This window comes from Choloepus didactylus, chromosome 7 (genome assembly GCF_015220235.1).
Source record: "Choloepus didactylus isolate mChoDid1 chromosome 7, mChoDid1.pri, whole genome shotgun sequence".
NCBI lineage: Eukaryota > Metazoa > Chordata > Mammalia > Pilosa > Megalonychidae > Choloepus > Choloepus didactylus.
In genome coordinates, this window is record NC_051313.1 from 133287181 (window position 1) to 133306019 (window position 18839).

At 37.7% G+C, this 18839-nt stretch overlaps 1 protein-coding gene across 7 annotated transcripts in view; it reads left to right on the top strand.

Annotated features, from left to right (window-relative positions):
• Window positions 1-18839, top strand: part of MBOAT1 (membrane bound O-acyltransferase domain containing 1) — a 200429-nt gene that overhangs the window by 64527 nt on the left and 117063 nt on the right. For all 7 annotated transcript variants that reach the window (XM_037843797.1, XM_037843796.1, XM_037843801.1 and 4 more), the window contains exon 5: window positions 10782-10837. In XM_037843797.1, coding sequence (XP_037699725.1) covers window positions 10782-10837 — 56 coding nt within the window. The remainder of the gene's footprint in view (window positions 1-10781; window positions 10838-18839) is intronic.

Genomic DNA, 18839 nt, shown 5'->3' on the forward strand with positions numbered 1-18839 from the left:
TGTAATATACAACTCAGTGGCATTAAGTACCTGCACAATATTGTGTAACCGTTACCACTGTCTATTTCCAGAACATTTTCATCATCCCAAAAGGGACACAGGGACTCTTGTATTTGCATTTTTGCAGTCATGGCTTGGTCCTGGACTGCCTTTTTGTGCGTTAATTCTTCTTACCCTCAGGTCTCCGGGATTTTACTAGTGTCTCTTCCATTTGTACTTTCTCTGTGTTCCTTTCCCCCCCAGATTGTGGGACACAGTTTCTCGATTTTTCTGGAACAAGTTCACAAACTTCTATTTTATTTTCTCATGATATGTATTGCCAGTTAAATATGGAAAATATGGGAAGGAACACTGATAACAAAATTAAGCAAGAAGTTACATTATTAAAAGTATTCTAGATGGATGGGTGGATGGATTTTGCAAAAGTGGCGAAATGTTTAAAGTTGGTGGATCTGGGTATCTGGATAGGGTTATGTTGGAATTCTCTGTATGGGTGTTATATTATTTGTGCAACTGTAAATTTTGAAATTATTTCAAAATAAAAAGTTAAAAAATAATTTTTAATTGACCATCATAACTGTGGCCTAGTGTTCAATCAACAAAACTTCATTTTTAGATTTCACCGTAAAAATCCCAGACTTTGAGAACTTCCTGACACTGAATAGGTGTTCAGTAAATGAATGAATTAAATACTCTACTATTTGCCAGTCTATTTTTCAATGTTTCCAGGAGCTTCATACTTACTATATGGCCCTTCCAGCCATGTTTACTTGGGGTATTGAACAAAAAACCTTTGTCTTTAGCCCATGTTGGATCATTACCTATTTCTCTTCTGTGTCAACTTCTCTATTTAAGGCAGGAAGTGTACCTTGATTCATTCATCTCTGCAACAGTTTTTGAGTCCCTAGCATGCTTGGCACAGTGCCAGGTGCTGTTTAGGCAGAGGGAGCAGCTCTGCAAGAGCCTGAGGTGTGAGAGAAGAACCTGTGGAGTCCCTGAAAGCCACCTCCCTCTCCCACCACCCAGATCCACATGTTAGCTGGTCTTCTCAGTTCAGCAGCTAAGCTCCCTCCACGACTCTTCATAACCACTGTCACCACACTTGGGCCACCACCTGTCCGCAGTGTCTTCTTACTGGCTGTTCTTCTCCTGACTTGCCCTTTCTCCAGTCAGTGTTCTTTGTACCCTCCAGAATGAGGTTCTGAAATGTAAAGGAGGTGATGATAGAGACCTGCCAAACTCTCCGCCTCATCTTCTGTCCTGCATGTCATATGGCAGCCATGCAGAAGACTTTATGGTCTGCACACAGACTTAGGTCCACTGCACCTGTGCCTTGCTCATTCTGCTGATTAGAAAGCCCTTTCCCATTTTTGTCTACATGAAATACTCTTAACTTCATTTTTCAAAACCATCTTAAAGATTACTTCTTTACAAAGCTTTTGCTGATTGTCCCCCGCCCCCTGGGTTATCACTACATTTTGGACCTTACATGGTAGAAGGTCTCTTACCTTTTTCACCTGATGGTGCTATCCTTTGCTTATGAATCCTACTGGCCAAGCCCCTGGCATGGGCACTCAGTTGAGTTGTACTCTTGTCTAGAGTCAAATGCATTTATTTCCAAACTTATTTATTCCCATCATACTTGTATATAAGCTGATTAAATATGGATGTGAAAGGTGAGGTAGTGGTTTCTCTAAAACTAGGTTTATTATATTAAAAATAGTTTCTATTAATTAGATGTAGGTGAGACCACTGAAAGTATAAGGGGAGGGCAGTGGAAATCAGAAAAAAATTAAGGATTCTTCACTCAGCTTTGCAAGCATCTTTACTTTCTTTTACCTTCTCAGTACATGTTAGACAAAATGACAGTGTAGATAGTAGATGGATTTATGTAATAGAGTTGCCATCATTCAGCAGTTTCATGCTCCAAGCAGAGACCTTGGCCCTGCATCAAAAGGTTCATCCATCCATCCATCCATCCATCCATCCATCCATTGATTCAGCAGACACTGAGAACCCTGTATGCACCAGGCAAGGTTACACGAGACAGGAGTGAGCAAAGACTGTGGAATGAATGGACAATTACCTATTTAAGTTCATACAGGAAATTAAAATGTGAATGGTTCATTGTTTTATGACCCCACACCTTTTGATAACTCTCTCCTGCTCCTGATAGTGCAGGATGAGAGCAACTCTGCTGTACTTATCTATAGCACTGCTCTTATCACACCCTACTGTCATTGATGTGTTTACATGATTCTTCTCTCCTGGAGAATCAGAGGCCCAAGTCCTCAGCACTGGGCAGGAGCTTCAGGTGGTTGACAAATGAGGAAGGAAAGAAGCTGGTGTGAGCCTCAGCAGGAAGTGTTTTCACCTGAAGATGTAAGAGCAGCATCTAAGGGCCAAGTGAGCCAGGTGGGGGAGAATGGGCAGTCTCCACCTGAGAGAGTGGAGGGTTGGGGGTGTCTTTGGAGTAGAGCAGGCCCCAGCTAAGGCAGTGGTTCTCAACCCCCAGGGAACATTTGGCAATGTCTGGAGACATTTCTGGTTGTCACAATTGGAAGTGGAGAGGGGGTGGGTGTTTGCTAGTAGCATCTAGTGGATAGAGACCAGGATGATGCTTAATATCCTGCAGTGCCCAGGAGAGAGGTAAAGAGTGTGGAGCTGAGGAACTCTAAGCTAAGAAAGGGGGTAGAGGAGCATTCTGTGAAGAGGGTGAGGATGGAGCAGAGACTGTCCATCATCACCCAGGGTACACAGGCCTTGGGGCAATGGGGGAAGAGCTAAGCAGTGAAAGGACTCAACAGTGGTGCCAGGTGTGCACAGAGGGGAGAAAGGCCTTTTATCCTGGTCATACCTGACTTCAGAGCCTGCTGTGTTGCAGGTGTAAGATCTTGAGTGATCAACTGAACACATCTCACTGTACCTCCATCTTCTCTTCTGTGAAATAGGTGTAGTAATGCTTAGTTAGGGGACACTTTCCTTTCTTTGCCACTGGGCGCTTCCGTTTGTTTCATTCGTGCAGCCATAAACTCTTGAATCATCTTTACGTCACTTTAAGTATAATTTGAATTGTGGAAAGTTACTAAAAAAAAAGGCATTTGTGGAAAACAGTAATGTGCTTTTGAAATGCAGTAGATTTTGGATTTGATAGCAGGGGAAGACGGAAATCAGTTCCCATCAACCTCGCTTTCAGCAGCATAGTCCTGATAAATTTTCTCAAGTGATGTTTATACTCTGGATTTTTTGGATCTCCTCATAATAAGAATTTTGGAACTAGAAAGGATACTGTTGTTAATGAAAGAATACAAAGAATATGTATCTGCCTCCTGTAAATCTAGAGCATTTTAGTTCTCTAATTGCTGTGTGACCGTATTATCCAGTTCTTATAGACTATGTTTTAATTACAGATCATTAAGTGGTAGTGTTTTTCCCTACCACCCTAAATGAACAGTGCGTCACTGACTTAAAACCATCCTCTTTGGATAATGTCAGTTAACATAAATGGATAGGTACATGCCAACCTGAAGCTGTCAGGATGTTTTCATTAAAAGCCGTCAGTTAGAGAGATTCTTTCCCAGTGCCTATTCTCATTCCAAACATGCAAGCAACCACAAGTTTTCTTTCAGAATGGAATTGATTTAACACTACTATTTATTTCACTTGGAAATTATTATTTAGGATTTTGTTGTGGGATAAAGTAGTGTTTTGAAGTTAAACCCAGTGTTGTGAGTATGTGTGTTTTAATTTTATTGTGATAAGATAGGTAAAATAAATACAACAAAAAATTCCCCATTCTAATAATTTTTAAATGTATAATTCAGTGGCATTATTACATTTACAGTGTTATACAACCCTCACCAACATCCATCACTACAACTCTTTCATCACTTCATTCAGAAACTCTGTAATGATTAAGCACTGACTTTCCATTCCCCTCTCCTCCCAACCCCTGGAAACGTCTAGTTTACTTTGGCTCTCTGCATTTGCCTATTCTGTATAATATATTTGTCCTTTTGTATCTGACATATTTACTTAGCCTAGTGTTTCAGGGTTCATCTAGGTCGTTGCACGTATCAATTTCATTCCTTTTTATTGCCAAACATTATGCCATTTTATGAATATACCACATTTTGTTTACTCATTCAGCTGTTGATGGACAGTTGGTCTGTTTCCACCTTTTGGCTATTGCAGATAATGCTTCTATGAATATTGTCATACAAGTATCTGGTCTCTATTTTCCATTCTTTTGTGTAGGTACCTAGAAATAGAATTGTAGGGTCTTGTGTTAATTCAGTGTTTAACTTTTTGAGGCCCTAATATAGTAGCTGTTCTCTTTTTTGAGCATGTATACAAACCTAAGTGCTTGGGATACTTTGTTCCCCTTACAGAATAAGAGCATAGACAGGAATTGAATGGGATGGAATTTGGTAGTGTTTGTATCAAACATATATATTTTGTTAATTTGGGGGAAAATTAACTTTAGATTATTCTGGGCCTTGAGATTTTATTTATCATTCCAAAAGTAATCAAGTTTTTGTGGGTTGTACTGGTGTTAATGGTAAGGTGATACACCAAATATACTTTCATTAATGCTACTAATACAATTTAAAGCATTATATGTAGTGCTGAATGTCTTCAATGTTTTCTCTGTGAATGTGAGCTATTAAAGGCACTAGGACATTTACTGTTCTGGAGAGAAGTTCAACAATCACTCATAATAAAGCTGGTACTTGACTCCATTTAGGCTTGTTATAGTAAGCTGGTTCTTCTTTTTTGCTCACAGAAGGGTGCAAATCGAGTTTTCTTCTCAGGGCATCAGCAAGAACTTTATTCCCTTTTCCAGGCTAGGCCAGATTCAGGCAGATAATTGCTCTCCTATTATGTTGGCAATTCAAGTTGCCCATGTGTTTTTGAAAACATTATGAAATGACAACTCCATGTACTGCTAGTGGGAGCATTACTTGGTACAGACCTCCTGGAGGGCAATTCAGCCATAAATTTCAAGCAAGAATGTTGAAACTTCTTATCCTATAATAAAATAAATTCTAGGAGTTGTGTTACCTTAAGGAAATAAAATTTTTGCATTAGGATGTTCAGCTGTTGTCTGTAACAATAAAAAACTGGAAGTGTCCTAAATGGTCAAAAAGAAGCAAATGAATAAATTTATGGTATGTCCATCTGAGGAACTATGTCTCCATTAAAAATGATGTTTTCAAAGAATGTTTAATGATACTGGAAAATGCTTACTATAGTAAATAAAAACCATGAGACAAATACGTGTATTAACACTCTATTTTAATGAAACGTGGACATGCATAGAAAAAGAGTGGAAGGGAATAATCAACATGCTAAGACAGTGGTTCTATCTGGGGGGCCCTTACTGGTGAGTTTAATATTCATTTAACTCTTTTATATTACTAAAATTATAAGGAAAATTTAAAATTTTTATATTACTGTAATTATAAGGAAAAATTTAAATATATTTGCATGCATATTAAAAGATTATGGTCAACTGCAGCAGACTTGATTGGGATACTAGTCGCTTGTGTTCATGCTGTCCTTTTATTGGAGCATAATAAAAATATCACTTGCCTGTCCCCCTTGCTAGTCGTGGAGATCATTTGTCCTCTTGTTCCATGGATACTGTTTCCCTCTGTTGCTTTGTGACATCCTGATCACCCCACCAGCCCAGGATATGTAAATACTTGGGTTCTGTAATATGGAAGAAAGAGATTATCTGACCAAGTACCACAAGTGGATTTTTATTATAAACTAAGGAAGTAATAAAAGTAGAAGGTGTACCCTTTTAGATTTAAAATTACCTATTGGGAAAATAAGGTCCTTGAATAATGGAGGTAGTATGATGCTTCCTAGTCAGATGTGTGATTGGCTGGCTCTTTTGACACCTGTAACTGATGACTGCATCATCTCGTTGCTCCATCCCAGCTTTACAAAGGCAGCAGAATATGAGTACTTTAGGTCCAAAGATTAAGGTATAGTAGGTAGATTCTATCTGAATATTGCTCAAAATTGAGTGTTTTCTCTAATGTTTTAAAGACAGGTTCTATCTTGTTGGGAGTTGATCTGGCAAATAGAAATGGATGAATGGATATCACTTCTGTTGAATTGCCCAGAGTCTGTATTACAGGGCATTTATTTGGGGAAGGGGAAGGTAGTGTTCAGGCTTTCCTTTAATTCCAAACACATTTCCATCTCCCTGCTTTCCCTTACTTCATTTCCTCCATCATAGTTCTTTATGAAAATTAGACTAATAAGCTTAGATTCTAGAAGAAAAAATAGTTTTCTTTGGCTTGTTATTTTTATCATGAAAAGATTCATAGGACAAAACAGAAATGGCTAGACTCAAATGTTGATTTCAGATCGTTCAGATGGTTCCCATGGATTCAAATGCAGGGCCTGTGGTTGACGAGTGTATAGAAATCCAAGAACAGAGTACATTTCTGAGGTGGAAGATCTGAATACATCTCAAGTTCTAAGACCTCATTGTCTTAAGGGAATTCTTTGGCTGCATCAAGGAGCCATTTATGAATCTCCTCTTTCTTTCATCCTTCATTTTGTTCTGTGCTTATAGTATGTGCTGAGTTGTGTGTTTTTGTAAAGAGAAAGCATGATTACAATTGCAAACCAGCAAATGTGTCTTGAATTATTTTATGTTTTGATTGAAATACAGAATGGATGGTATTTAAGTTTTATCTTAGGTCAGTAGCTCTGAAGATTTGACTCTTGAATCCCAGGAACTTGTGCAATCTAAATTTTGGTATCTGATCTACCCATAAGTTTAAATAAATTGATCATTTAAAATACGTTCAGAGAGTTCTTCTGAGCAAGACAGTGTGGTGTTGTTCCTCACACCCGTTAGTAAGTGATCATGTAGAGGATTCTCAGTTCTTTTCCTTTTAGTTAACATGGTTCTAGTATGAAAATTTTAGATCTACTTTTTCATGATTTATTAGTATATTGTGTTTCATAAATTATCACACGTGAGTTGTTTCTTATTTAAATTGCTATGAACTTCTTATATATATAAAACAGAAGCAATATATTGTTCAAAGTAGAGTCTAGAGAATATGTCACAATATTTGATCCTTAGCTTCTTTTTTCTCCAAAAAAGGACACCTAAGATATTCTAAACCATGGCAGTGTTTCTTATATAGACTGAATAGTACAGATATCATGTTGAATAATTATTATTTATTGATATTGATACAGATGTTTAGTATTATAAATTGCATTATTCTGGTTCCTTTGAGAAACGGATGCCTAGATGGAAAGATTTGTAAGAGATTTGTTGGGTGAGGTGTCTGTGCCAGAAATTGGGAAGGGAACCGTATCAGGCCAGGGGAGCCATGGGATTGAAATGCAGGTCTGATCCCTGAGGAGAGAGGGAAGGAGGGGAGACCATGAACTGCAGCATAGTGTGCCAAGAAAGTTTTGGCAAGTCCAATGGGGAGTCTTTAAGCCAAAGTCTCCTATCAGAGGAGTTCCCTGTTTTACAGGAAGAAGTCTGCTATGCTCAGTCGTTGGCTGGCAGTGAGAGAGGCGTGGCCTCAGGGTGAGCATGGTGGAACCAGAGCCCTGCAGGTGGGACCAGTCAATTTTGCTCCTCTCAGTAGGAGGCCTGAGAGGCACGTTTTCATGGCCACCACACCTACCAATATTAGACTACTATATGTTTTGCTGAACACTGTGCCTAATCATGAAATACTTTAAATCTAACCCAACATAGAGGGAAACAATTTTGTATTTCTGCAGAGACAGGTAGGCTGGTTTCATGGCACATATTCTCTCTTTTTTTCATATAACCTGTTTTTAGGCTTTCATTTGAAGTTATGAGTTAAATTGAATCTAGAAACTTACTTGGTTTGCAAATACCACGATCACCAGAGAGTATGCCTCAAATTTAAAAAACAATATATGGGACTTTATGTAAGGAAGGCTGGGAGTTTAAATCCTATTAAAGATTCCAAGGCTCTCAATCTTCCTGAAGAAAAAAAAAAAAAAAAGATGAGAGGGTTTGGAAAGAAAATTATTGTGTGACTAAAGTCATATGTGGAAACCACTTTGAATATGATGTTTATAGTATAGTAAGTAAGTTCTTTTCTAGAAAAAAGCTCTCAGCATCTGTTATGCATTCTAGGTCAGAGCCTTTTTGATTACCAAGAGGGTAAGATAAAGTTGGGTGTAGACGTGAAGATTTCAACAGGCATTTATGGGTACTTTGTTTAAACTAGTTTATTCTCTTAGTTTATAGTTATAGTTTAAAAAATCACGTATGTATTATTTTGAAGCACTGGACAATGGGAATTAGGGTGAGATGAAGAAAGTGGCCTCACAAAGTGAATGAGTGTAATTGACACGTGTCAGACTTAGCCTAAAACCCTTTGTGTCTGTTTGAGCCCATCTTCCCATTGCCCTGGGTCTGGCCCGAGTGCAGGGCTCAGGGGCTGTGTGGCCTCCCCAGATCATCCCAGGGACGCTGTCATAGGGCATGGATCAGAACCTCAGCTGTTTATGTAAATGATCCATCAGTTCATAGGGGTCACATAGCGAATTCGGTAAGAAGCCATAAGGATGAAGTAAAAAAACCAGACTAGACTAAGGAGGTTTGAAGGAAGGTTTGTAGCATGGTGGAATTTTATACTGTCATGTTGAGCTACTAAAGGTACTAAACCAGGGGAGATCATTGGAAAATCAAATGCCACTTATTTTTTTTAACAGCTCTATTGAGGTATAATTCACCATTTAAAGTGTACAATTCAGTGATGTTCAGTATATTCACAGGGTGAATTCACAGTGCAACTATCACCACAATCAATTTTAGAACATTTTTTTGTCATCCCCAAAAGAAATCCATAACCCTTAGCCATCATTCCTTATTTCCCATGAATCCCCTCAGCCCTTGGCAACAACATCCAGTCAATTTTCTCTCTTTATGATTTTGCCTATTCAGGACAGTTCATTTAAATGACTTCATATAATGTGTAGTTTTTTGTGTCTGACTCCTTTTACTTAGCATAATGTTTCTAAAGTTTATACATGTTGTAGCATGGATTAGTACTTCATTTATCTTTACTTTTTTTTTTAACTTTTCCTTTTAAACTTATTTTCAAGTAATTTAGAACTTAAAGGAAAGTTACAGAAATAATACAGAGAGCTCCAATATACTCCCTATGAAGATGCCATGAATTTACCAAGTTTTAACATTTTGCCACATTTGTCATATCATTCTTTCTATAGTAGGTCATTCCTTTTCATTGCCAAATAATATTTGATTGTATGGTTTTACCACATTCTGTTTATTAGTTGATGGACATTTGGGTTGTTTCCACTTTTGAGCTATTGTTACTAATGCTGCTATGACATGCATGTACAGGTTTTTGTGTGGATGTATACTTTCATTTCTCATGGGTGTATATCCAGGAGTGGAATTGCTGGGTCATGTGGTATATCCATGTTTAACATTTTGAGAAACTGCCATTTTGTTTCCAAAGTGGCTGCACTGTTTTACATCCCTACCAGCATTGAGTAAAGGGTTCCAGTTTTTTCCCATTTGGCCAACTCTTGTTATTAGGTCTTTTTGATCATAGCCATTCTAACTGAGGAGAAGTGGTATCTCATTGTGGTGTTGATTTACATCTCCCTGATGGCTAATAATGTTGAGCATCTTTTCATGTAGTTGTTGGTTGTTCATATATCTTTTCTGGAGAAATGGCCATTCAGATCCTTTGGCTATTTTTAAATTTTTTGTCCCTTATTATCGAGCTGTGGGTATTCATTGTATATTCTGGCTATAAGTCCCTTATGAGATCTGTGATTTGCAAATATTTTCTCCCATTCTGTGAATTGTCTTTTCACTTTCTTGATGGTGTGTGTCCTTTGAAGCACAAAAGTTTTAAATTTTAATGAAATCCAATTTATCTGTTTTTTTCTTTTGTTCTTTATGCTTTTGGTGTCAGAATTGCCTAATCTGAAGTCGTGGAGATTTATGCCTGTGTTTTCTTCTAGAGTTTTATGGCTTTAGCTTTTACATTTAGGTCTTTGATTGATTCTGAGTTAATTTTTTTATTTTTTAATGTGGATATAAATTTTCCCAGCACCAGTTTTGACTAGGGTATTCTTGTGTGTTGAATTATGTTGGCACCTTGTTGAAACAGGCCCCACTTTTTAAGGCAGGTTTTTATTAAATGGATTTTTCTCAAATTAAGTGGTTATTATTTTTGTCACTAAATGGTTTATTTATAGGCATTTGCATTTTACAAATGTGTTTTTTACTCTGTGTGCCTGAAAGAATTGCTTTTAATAGAACCAAGCACATGAGAATAAACAGAATAGATCCCTATATAGGAGGAACTAGGCCACTGGGTTAAGTAGCCTTCAAACTTGTTCTTCTCACACTTTAATATGAGTCTGAACTCCCTGGAGATCTTGTTAAAATGCAGATTCTGATTTTCTGGGTCTGGGATGGGGTCTGAGATTCTGCCTTTCTAAGAAGTCCCAGGTGATGCTATGGTGCTGGCCGACACTTTGAGTACCAAAGCTCAAGAGGAACTTTTGTGGTCTGTTATTCAGTAATCTTGTTATTTCTACTTGTAAAAAATGTAATTTGGAAGGGAAATAAAAATTGCTTTATGTGAATTCATTGTCTTTATATTTTATTTAATAATCTTCAAGATGAAAACCACTATGCAGAGAAATAGAATAAAAATTTCTTCCAGTTGTGTTTTGCTAATGTTGATTATTTTCTGTCTTCCTTCTAGGCCTCTAATGATTGTCACTCAGAAGATCACAACCTTGGCATTCCAAGTACACGATGGTGAGGAAATGATCCTCCCTTTGGTTTTAAGAGTGAGCCTGACATTCAGAGCTCTTCTTTTTATACCATATATATATCCAAAGTCTAGAAAAGTCCTGGCAGCTCTTGCTTTAACTTGTTCAAAATTTCCAGGCCTCTTTAATAGTTGCCTTTTATTTTCATAGCTATTTCACTGTTTGCCTGTTGAATCTATAGGTCTAAACTTGCTGAAATATTTGCACTGAGAATAATGGGTTTTCATTTTAACTTTACAAACTTTGGTTTAATCTCTGATAAGCTTATGAGGTAAGAAAAATTAATTGATCGGTGTCAATTATTTATCATTTTTTTATTTTATTTTATTTTTTGCTTGGAAAATTTCTAATGAGATTAGCCTGACTATAAATACCTAGGAGAAGGAAGAATCTTCTATTTGTATAAAACTGAGCATTTACTTTCGTCAGGCACTTCCTGAAAATGGCCAGAAAGTGATTTACACTGTTAAAACAGGGTTCCAGGAAAGTTGGCAGCACTTTCAGCTGGGTAGAAGGTTTCAATGTGGGCTTAAGAGATGCCAGGTGTGGAAGAACTTCTGAGGAAGGTGGTGGAGTATGGAGCTACAGGACACACTTCTCCAAAAACAGCTAGTGGACAGACAGAAACTGTCTGAAACAATGGTTCTGGGGCTTTGGAGGCCAGGGCAGCACTATGCAGCATTCAGGAAATAGTGGGATGGGCAGACTGAGAAGCTGCAGCAAATAAACTGAGTGCATCACTTCGTGGCAGTGGCCAGTGCCCATCCCCTACCCTCAAGGCAGGCAGCCTCAGATACCATCTGTGGCTGGCTGCTGCAGATGGAGAGGGGCATGGAGGTCTTCTCCCCAGGCAGAGAAGTGGGGGACACAGCCAAGGACTGAGTGAGGTTTCTGATTGGAGAGTTTGGAATGCTGGATCCTGGCTCTGTACCTACAGGGTTCCCTGTGGACATTGTTTCAACACTGCCCCTGTCAGGTGTGGAGACTGTAGAGGTTGAAAAAACACGCTTCCTCCATAGGGCTACAGGAAATATCTTGATGAAGAGTGCTATCTGCTGAGCAGGCCAGGAAAGCACAGCTTCAGGAGCTGACCAAAAAAAGAGGCTTTTTTGGTGTCTTTCCTGATCCTCGCCCCAGGGTCCTTTGGAACTGGTCTGTGCCCCCTTTGTGGGCCCCTGGCCCTGTTTTTATCAGTTAAACTTGAGCAATTCTAAAGATCTAGAATAAGTTGAACCAAGTGTCAAGTAAGAGGCTTAAAACAAAGCCAATCAGCAATAAAACCCCAGGCAAGAAAGAGATATTGACCTTCAGAGTAAACTCACCAAGAAAATAAGATGCCTAGACATCAGCAAAAAATTGCAAACCACACGAAGAAACAGGAAGATACGGCCCAAAGGAACAAATTAAAAAGTCAGAAGAGACATAGACTTTGGGACAGTTACTCAAAGATGTTCAAACAAATCTCCTAAATCAATTCAAAGAGATGAAAGAAAATATGGCTAAAAAGATAAAGCTATTAAGAAGACACTGGGTGTGCCAGTTTGGATGTAGTATACCCCCCCAAAGGCCATGTTCTTTGAAGCAGTCTTGTTGGGGCAGATGTATTAGAGTTGATCAGCTTGGAATCTTTGCATTAGGTTGTTTTCATGAGAGATGTGATCCACCCACCTGTGGGTGATAACTCTGATTAGATTATTTCCATGGAGGTGTGGCCCTGCCCATTCAGCCTGGGTCTTGATTAGTTTACCTGAGTCCTATAAGAGCTCACACAGAAGAAACTCAGAGGAGCTGCAGCTAATAGAGACATTTTGGAGACGGCAGTTGAAAGCAAACTTTTGCTGATACTTTGGAGATACTTGCCCCAAGAAGCTGACACAGAGACATTTTGGAGAACATCATTTTGAAATGCAACCTGGGAGCAAGCAGATGCCAGCCGCGTGCCTTCCCAGCTAACAGAGGTTTTCCAGACACCAATGGCCTTTCTTCAGTGACGGTATATTCATGTTTATGCCTTGGTTTGAGCACTTTTATGTCTATAGAACTGTAAATTTGTAACCAAATGAAACCCCTTCATAAAAGCCAATCCATTTGTAGTATTTTGCATAATGGTAGCATTAGCAAACCAGAACACTGGGTAAGCATAAAGGAGAATTTTAAACATGCAAAGAAAAATAACAGAACTTATGGGAATGAAAGGCACATAGAAGAGATTGAAAATATACTAGAGACATACAACAGCAGATTTGAACAGGCAGAAGAAAGGATCAGTGAACTAGAAGATAGGACATCTGAAATTGAACAGAGAAAAACAGAGAAGAGAATAGAAAAAATTGAGCAGGGTCTCAGGGAATTGAATTACAGCACTAAATGCACAGAAGGAGAAGAAAAGGGAAAATGGTAAGAAAGAATGTTTGAACAAATAATGGCTGAAAATTTCCCAACTCTTGTGAAAGACTTAAATATGTGTGTCCAAGAAGCGCAGCATACTCCAAACTAGGTAAATCCTAATAGACCTACTCCAGGACACATACTATTCAGACTGTCGGCTGCCAAAAATAAAGAGAGAATTCTGAAAGCAGCAAGAGAAAAGTGATACATCACATACAAGGGAAGCTTGATAAGACTAAGTGCTGATTTCTGATCAGAAACCCTGGAGATGAGCAGACAGTGGTATAATATATTTAAGATACTGAAAGAGGAAAAAAACTGCCAGCCAAGAATTCTTTATCTGGTAAAATTGTACTTCAAAAATGAGGGAAAGTCTGAAATAGTCACATAAACAGAAACTGAGCTTGTTAACAAGAGACCTGCCCTACAAGAAATACCAAAAGGGAGTTCTACAGGCCAAAAGGAAAAGACAGGGAAGAGAGGCTTGGAGGAGAGTATAGAATTGAAGATTATCAGAAAGGGTTACTAAAAGAGGAAAAAGACAAAAATGTGATATCATATATAAAAACCAAAGGATAAAATGGTTGAAGTAAGTAGTGCTTTTACAGTAATAACATTGAATGTTAATGGATTAAATTCCCTAATCGAAAGACACAGATTGGCAGAATGAATTAAAAAAAAAAAAAAGATCCACCTATATGCTATCTAAAAGAGATTCGCCTTAGACCCAAGGACACAAATAAGTTGAAAGTGAAGGGCTGGAAAAAGATATTCCACAGAAACAGTAACCAAAAAAGAGCTAAGGTAGCTATAGTAATATGGGACAAAAAAGACTTTAAATGCAAAACTGTTATCAGAGGTAAAGAAGGAAGTTACATTTTAATAAAAGGGGCTATCCACCAAGAAGAAATAACAGTCATAGCTGTTTATGCACCAAACCAGGGGCCCCCAAGATGCATGAGGCAAACACTGGAGAAATGGAAGGGAGAAATAGACATCATTAAAATAATAGTTGGAGACTTCAGTACACCACTCTCATCATTATATAGAACATCTAGACAGAGGATCAATAAGGAAACAGAGTACTTAAATAATATGTTAAATGAACTAGACCTAACAGACATATACAGAACTTTGTACCCAGAACAGCAAAATATACATTCTTCTCAAGTGCTCATGGATCATTCTCCAGGTTAGATGGCATGTTGGATCATAAAACAGGTCTCAATAAATTAAAAGATTGAAACTATACAAGCACTTTCTCTGATAATAATGGAATGAAGATGGAAATCAATAACATGGAGAACTGGAAAATTCACAAAAATTCACAAATTCACAAAACTGGAAGTTAACACACTCTTAAACAGTTAGTGGATCAAAGATGAAATTGCAAGAGAAATTATTAAATATCTCAAGATGAATGAAAATGAGAACACAACATATCAAAACTTGTGGGATACAGTGAAGGCAGTGCTGAGAAGCAAATTTATAGCCCTAAGTGCCTACATGAAAAAAGAAGAAAGAGGTAAAATCAAAGACCTAATGTCACACCTGGAGGAACTAGAAAAAGAACAGCAAACTAATCTCAAAGCAAGCAGAAGGAAAGAAATAAAAGCTAGAGCAGAAATAAATGGAATTGAGAATTTAAAAAATAGAGTAAAAACCAGAAGTTGGTTCTTTAAGAAGATGAATAAAATTGACAAACCTTTAGCTAGATCAACAAAGAGAAAAAGAGAGAAGATGCAAATAAATAAAATAAATGAGAAAGGGGACCTCACTACTGACCCCACATAAATAAAAAAGATCACAAGAGGATACTATGAACAACTGTATGCCAACAAATTACAAAATGTAGATGAAATGGACAAATTCCTAGAAACACATGGACAGCCTACACTGACTCTGGAAGAAATGGAAGACCTCAGCAGACCAAATCAAGTAAAGAGATTGAATCAGTCATCAAAAAGTTACCACTGCAAACTGTGGAGAGAGAGATGTACCTATTCACTGTTCGTGGAAAAGTAGAATGGTGCATCCCATCTGGAGGTCAGTGTGGTGGTTCCACAAGAAGCTAAGTATGTAGGTGCCATAAGGTCCTGCAACCTCATTATTGGGTATATACTCGGAAGATCTGAGAACAGGGATGCGAATGGACATTTGCATGCTGGTATTTATGGCGGCAGTATTCACGATTTGCAATGGATGGAGGTGGCCTGAGGGTACATTGACTGATGAACAGAATGGTGAACTGTGGTATATGCATACAATACAATACTGAGCAGCTGCAAGAAGGAATGAAGTTGTGAGACATGCAACTAGGTGAATGGATCTTGACGACAGCATTTTGAGTGAAATGCACCAGAAATGAAAAGACAGACTTTATAACACTTCATTATAATGTGTAAACTCTGAATTGAATCTTAGAGCACAGGTTATCAAGGGAACGCTTATTGTAAAGGTTCCTAGATTGTAAGCTCTTAACAGCAGTCACATATATACCTGAGTTGTAATGATTATCTAAATTCTCAGATGTTGAGCTCTTTGTGTATGACCTGGTCTGTCTATGGAACTTTGAGTATCAGTGTGACATCTGAAACTCAGAGCTAGGGTTTGGCAGCTATAATGTCAGTATTACCTCATACAGCAACAGTTTAAAAAAGCTGAAAAAGAGTTCAGACTTCAATTAAGGATATGAATGAAGTGGATCTGATTAGGACTAAGGCAAATCAGGCCAAAGGGTAAAGGACAGTATTGACTGTGTTTTAAAGCTTCAACTTCTATGTGAGACCAATGGAGATGTTTATTTGGTGCAGGACCTATATTTTCTGTAGCACACTAAATAATTTAACTTGCACAGTCAGTTTATTCAAACACCATAATTACATGGAACTTGGAATAGGAAGTGGGATCTCGTAGGTTTGTACAGGTGAGTGTGAAATGCTGATACATCCCAAAGTTATTTGGGCAGAGAATAAAAATATATTTGCAGGGCCCCCCTGAGGAACTGGGGGAAAATGTGAAATATTAAACTTCCCTACCTGAGTTATTACTAATATTCTCACAAACATTGAGGACTATCAGTTTAGCAGTCCAAGCCCTCGATCTTGGGGCTTGCCCCTATGAAGCTTGTTACCTCAAAGGAGAGGCTAAGCCTACTTATAATTGTGCCTAAGAGTCTCCAGAACCTCTTTGTTGCTCAGATGTGACCTCTCTCTTTAAGCCAACTCTGCAGGTAAACTCACTGCCCTCCCCCCTACGTGGGACATGACTCCCAGGGGTGTAAATCTCCCTGGCAATGTGGGACATGACTCCCGGGGATGAGCCTGTACCCAGCATTATGGGATAGAGAAAGCCTCCTTGAACAAAAGGGGGAAGAGAAATGAAACAAAATAAAATTTCAAGGGCTGAGAGATTTTAAATGGAGTCGGGAGATCACTCTAGAGGGTATTCTTATGTGCTATATAGATATCCCTTTTTAGTTTTTAGTGTATTGGAATAGCTAGAAGGAAATACCTGAAACTGTCAAGCTGCAGCCCAGTAGCCTTGATTCTTGAAGACGATTGTATAACTGTGTAGCCTATATGGTGTGACTGTGTGATGGTGAAAACATTGTGGCTCACACTCCCTTTATCCAGTGTATGGACAGATGAGTAGAAAAAAGGGGGACAAAAATTAAATGAAAAATAGGGTGGGATGGTGGGGATGGAATGTTTTAGGTGTTGTTTTTCATTTTTATTTTTATTCTTTTTATTTTGTTTTGGAGTAATGAAAATGTTCAAAAATTGATTGTAGTGATGAATGCACAACTATAGGATGATACTGTGAACAATTGATTGCCCACTGTGGATGATTGTATGGCATGTGACTATAGCTCAATTAAATTGAATTAAAAAAATAAACTATTAAAATAAAAACAAACAAATAAAAACCAAAAAACTTACCACCAACAAAAAGCCCAGGACCAGGCTTCACAGGTGAATTCTACCAATCATTCCAAGAGGAATTAATACCAATCCTGTTCAGACTCTTCCAAAAAATTGACAGGAGGGAACACTACCTAACTCATTCTTTGAAGCCAACATTACCCTAATACCAAAGCCTGATAAAGATACTGCAAGAAAAAGAAATTACAAACCAATTACTCTAATATATTAATAATTAATTATTAATATATTAATTAATCCATATTAGGATGCAGAAATCCTCAGTACATTACTTGCAAATGGAATCCAACAACACATCAATACAATTATACACCATTATCAAGTGGGTTTTATCCCAGGCATGCAAGCATGGTTCAACCCAAGAAAATCAATTAATGTAATGCACTACATCTACAAACCTAAGGGGAGAAACCCATATGATCATCTTGATTGATGCAGAAAAGACATTTGACAAAATCCAACAACTTTGAAAGACAGGAATAGAAGGATGCTTCCTAAATGTGATTAAGGACAAATATGAAAATCCCACAGCTAACATCATACTTAATGGTGAAAGATTGAAAGCTTTCCCTCTAAAATCCTGAACAAGACAAGGTTGTCCACTGTCACCACTGTTACTCAACATTTTGCTAGAAATTCTAGCTAGAGCAGTTAGACAAGAAAAAGAAATAAAAGGCATTCAAGTTGGAAAAAAAGAAGTAAACTTCCACTATTTGAGATAACATGCTCCTACATATATAAAGTCCTGAAAAATCTACAACTAAGTTACTGCAGCTAATAACAAGTTCAGCAAAGTGGTGGGATACAAGATCAACACATAAAATTCAGTAGTGTTTCTATACACTAGTAATAAACAATCTGAGGAGAAAATAAAAAATTCCATCTACAGTAGCAACTAAATCAAATATCTAGGAATAATTTTTTTTGCAACTTTTTATGTATTTAAAGTACATATTCACATTTTCCTAAGAAAGAGAAAGTACACATACATGCCCTGGGAAGATAAAGTTTTTTCTGAAACTGAACATACTTTCATAAGAACTGGTTTAAGCTTCTCTTGATCTCCACATTTGGCACGAATGTTTTTATGACTCAGGAAGCAAGATATGATATTTGTACACATACATTTTGTCTAGACTATGGAATCAAAAAGCCATGAACAATCTATTTGCAGAACCAGATATACAAGGCAACCTTTGGGGAGACTTTATGTCTTTGAGTTCTTATTTCCTTCAGGTGGGTTCAGTGAAATTCACTCAGATTTATTGTTATTAAAATTCTTCAGCATTGCTGTTGGCATCATCATCACCCCCCAGGTGTACATAACACTTTTTCTTTCCAGATGCTTAAGTTGCTTTACTTATATTACTGTAGTCTTTTAAAAATATAATATCAGCCCATGTACTTTTCCCCACAATTTCTCTCTATGGAGAAAAAGTGAAAGTAAAATGATTAAAATTGACATTTTTCCTACAGTGTCTGCCCAGGGAAGCCAGTGGCCATTCTGAGGCCATATCACTTCATTTATTTGGCCTTTACACTATTCAATAAAGAATATAATATATATACAAAGGATACAGATATGAAAGAGACTTATCCAAGGACACATCCTGAATTAGCAACATTGCTTATAAATGAGCCAAAGCCTTCTGACTT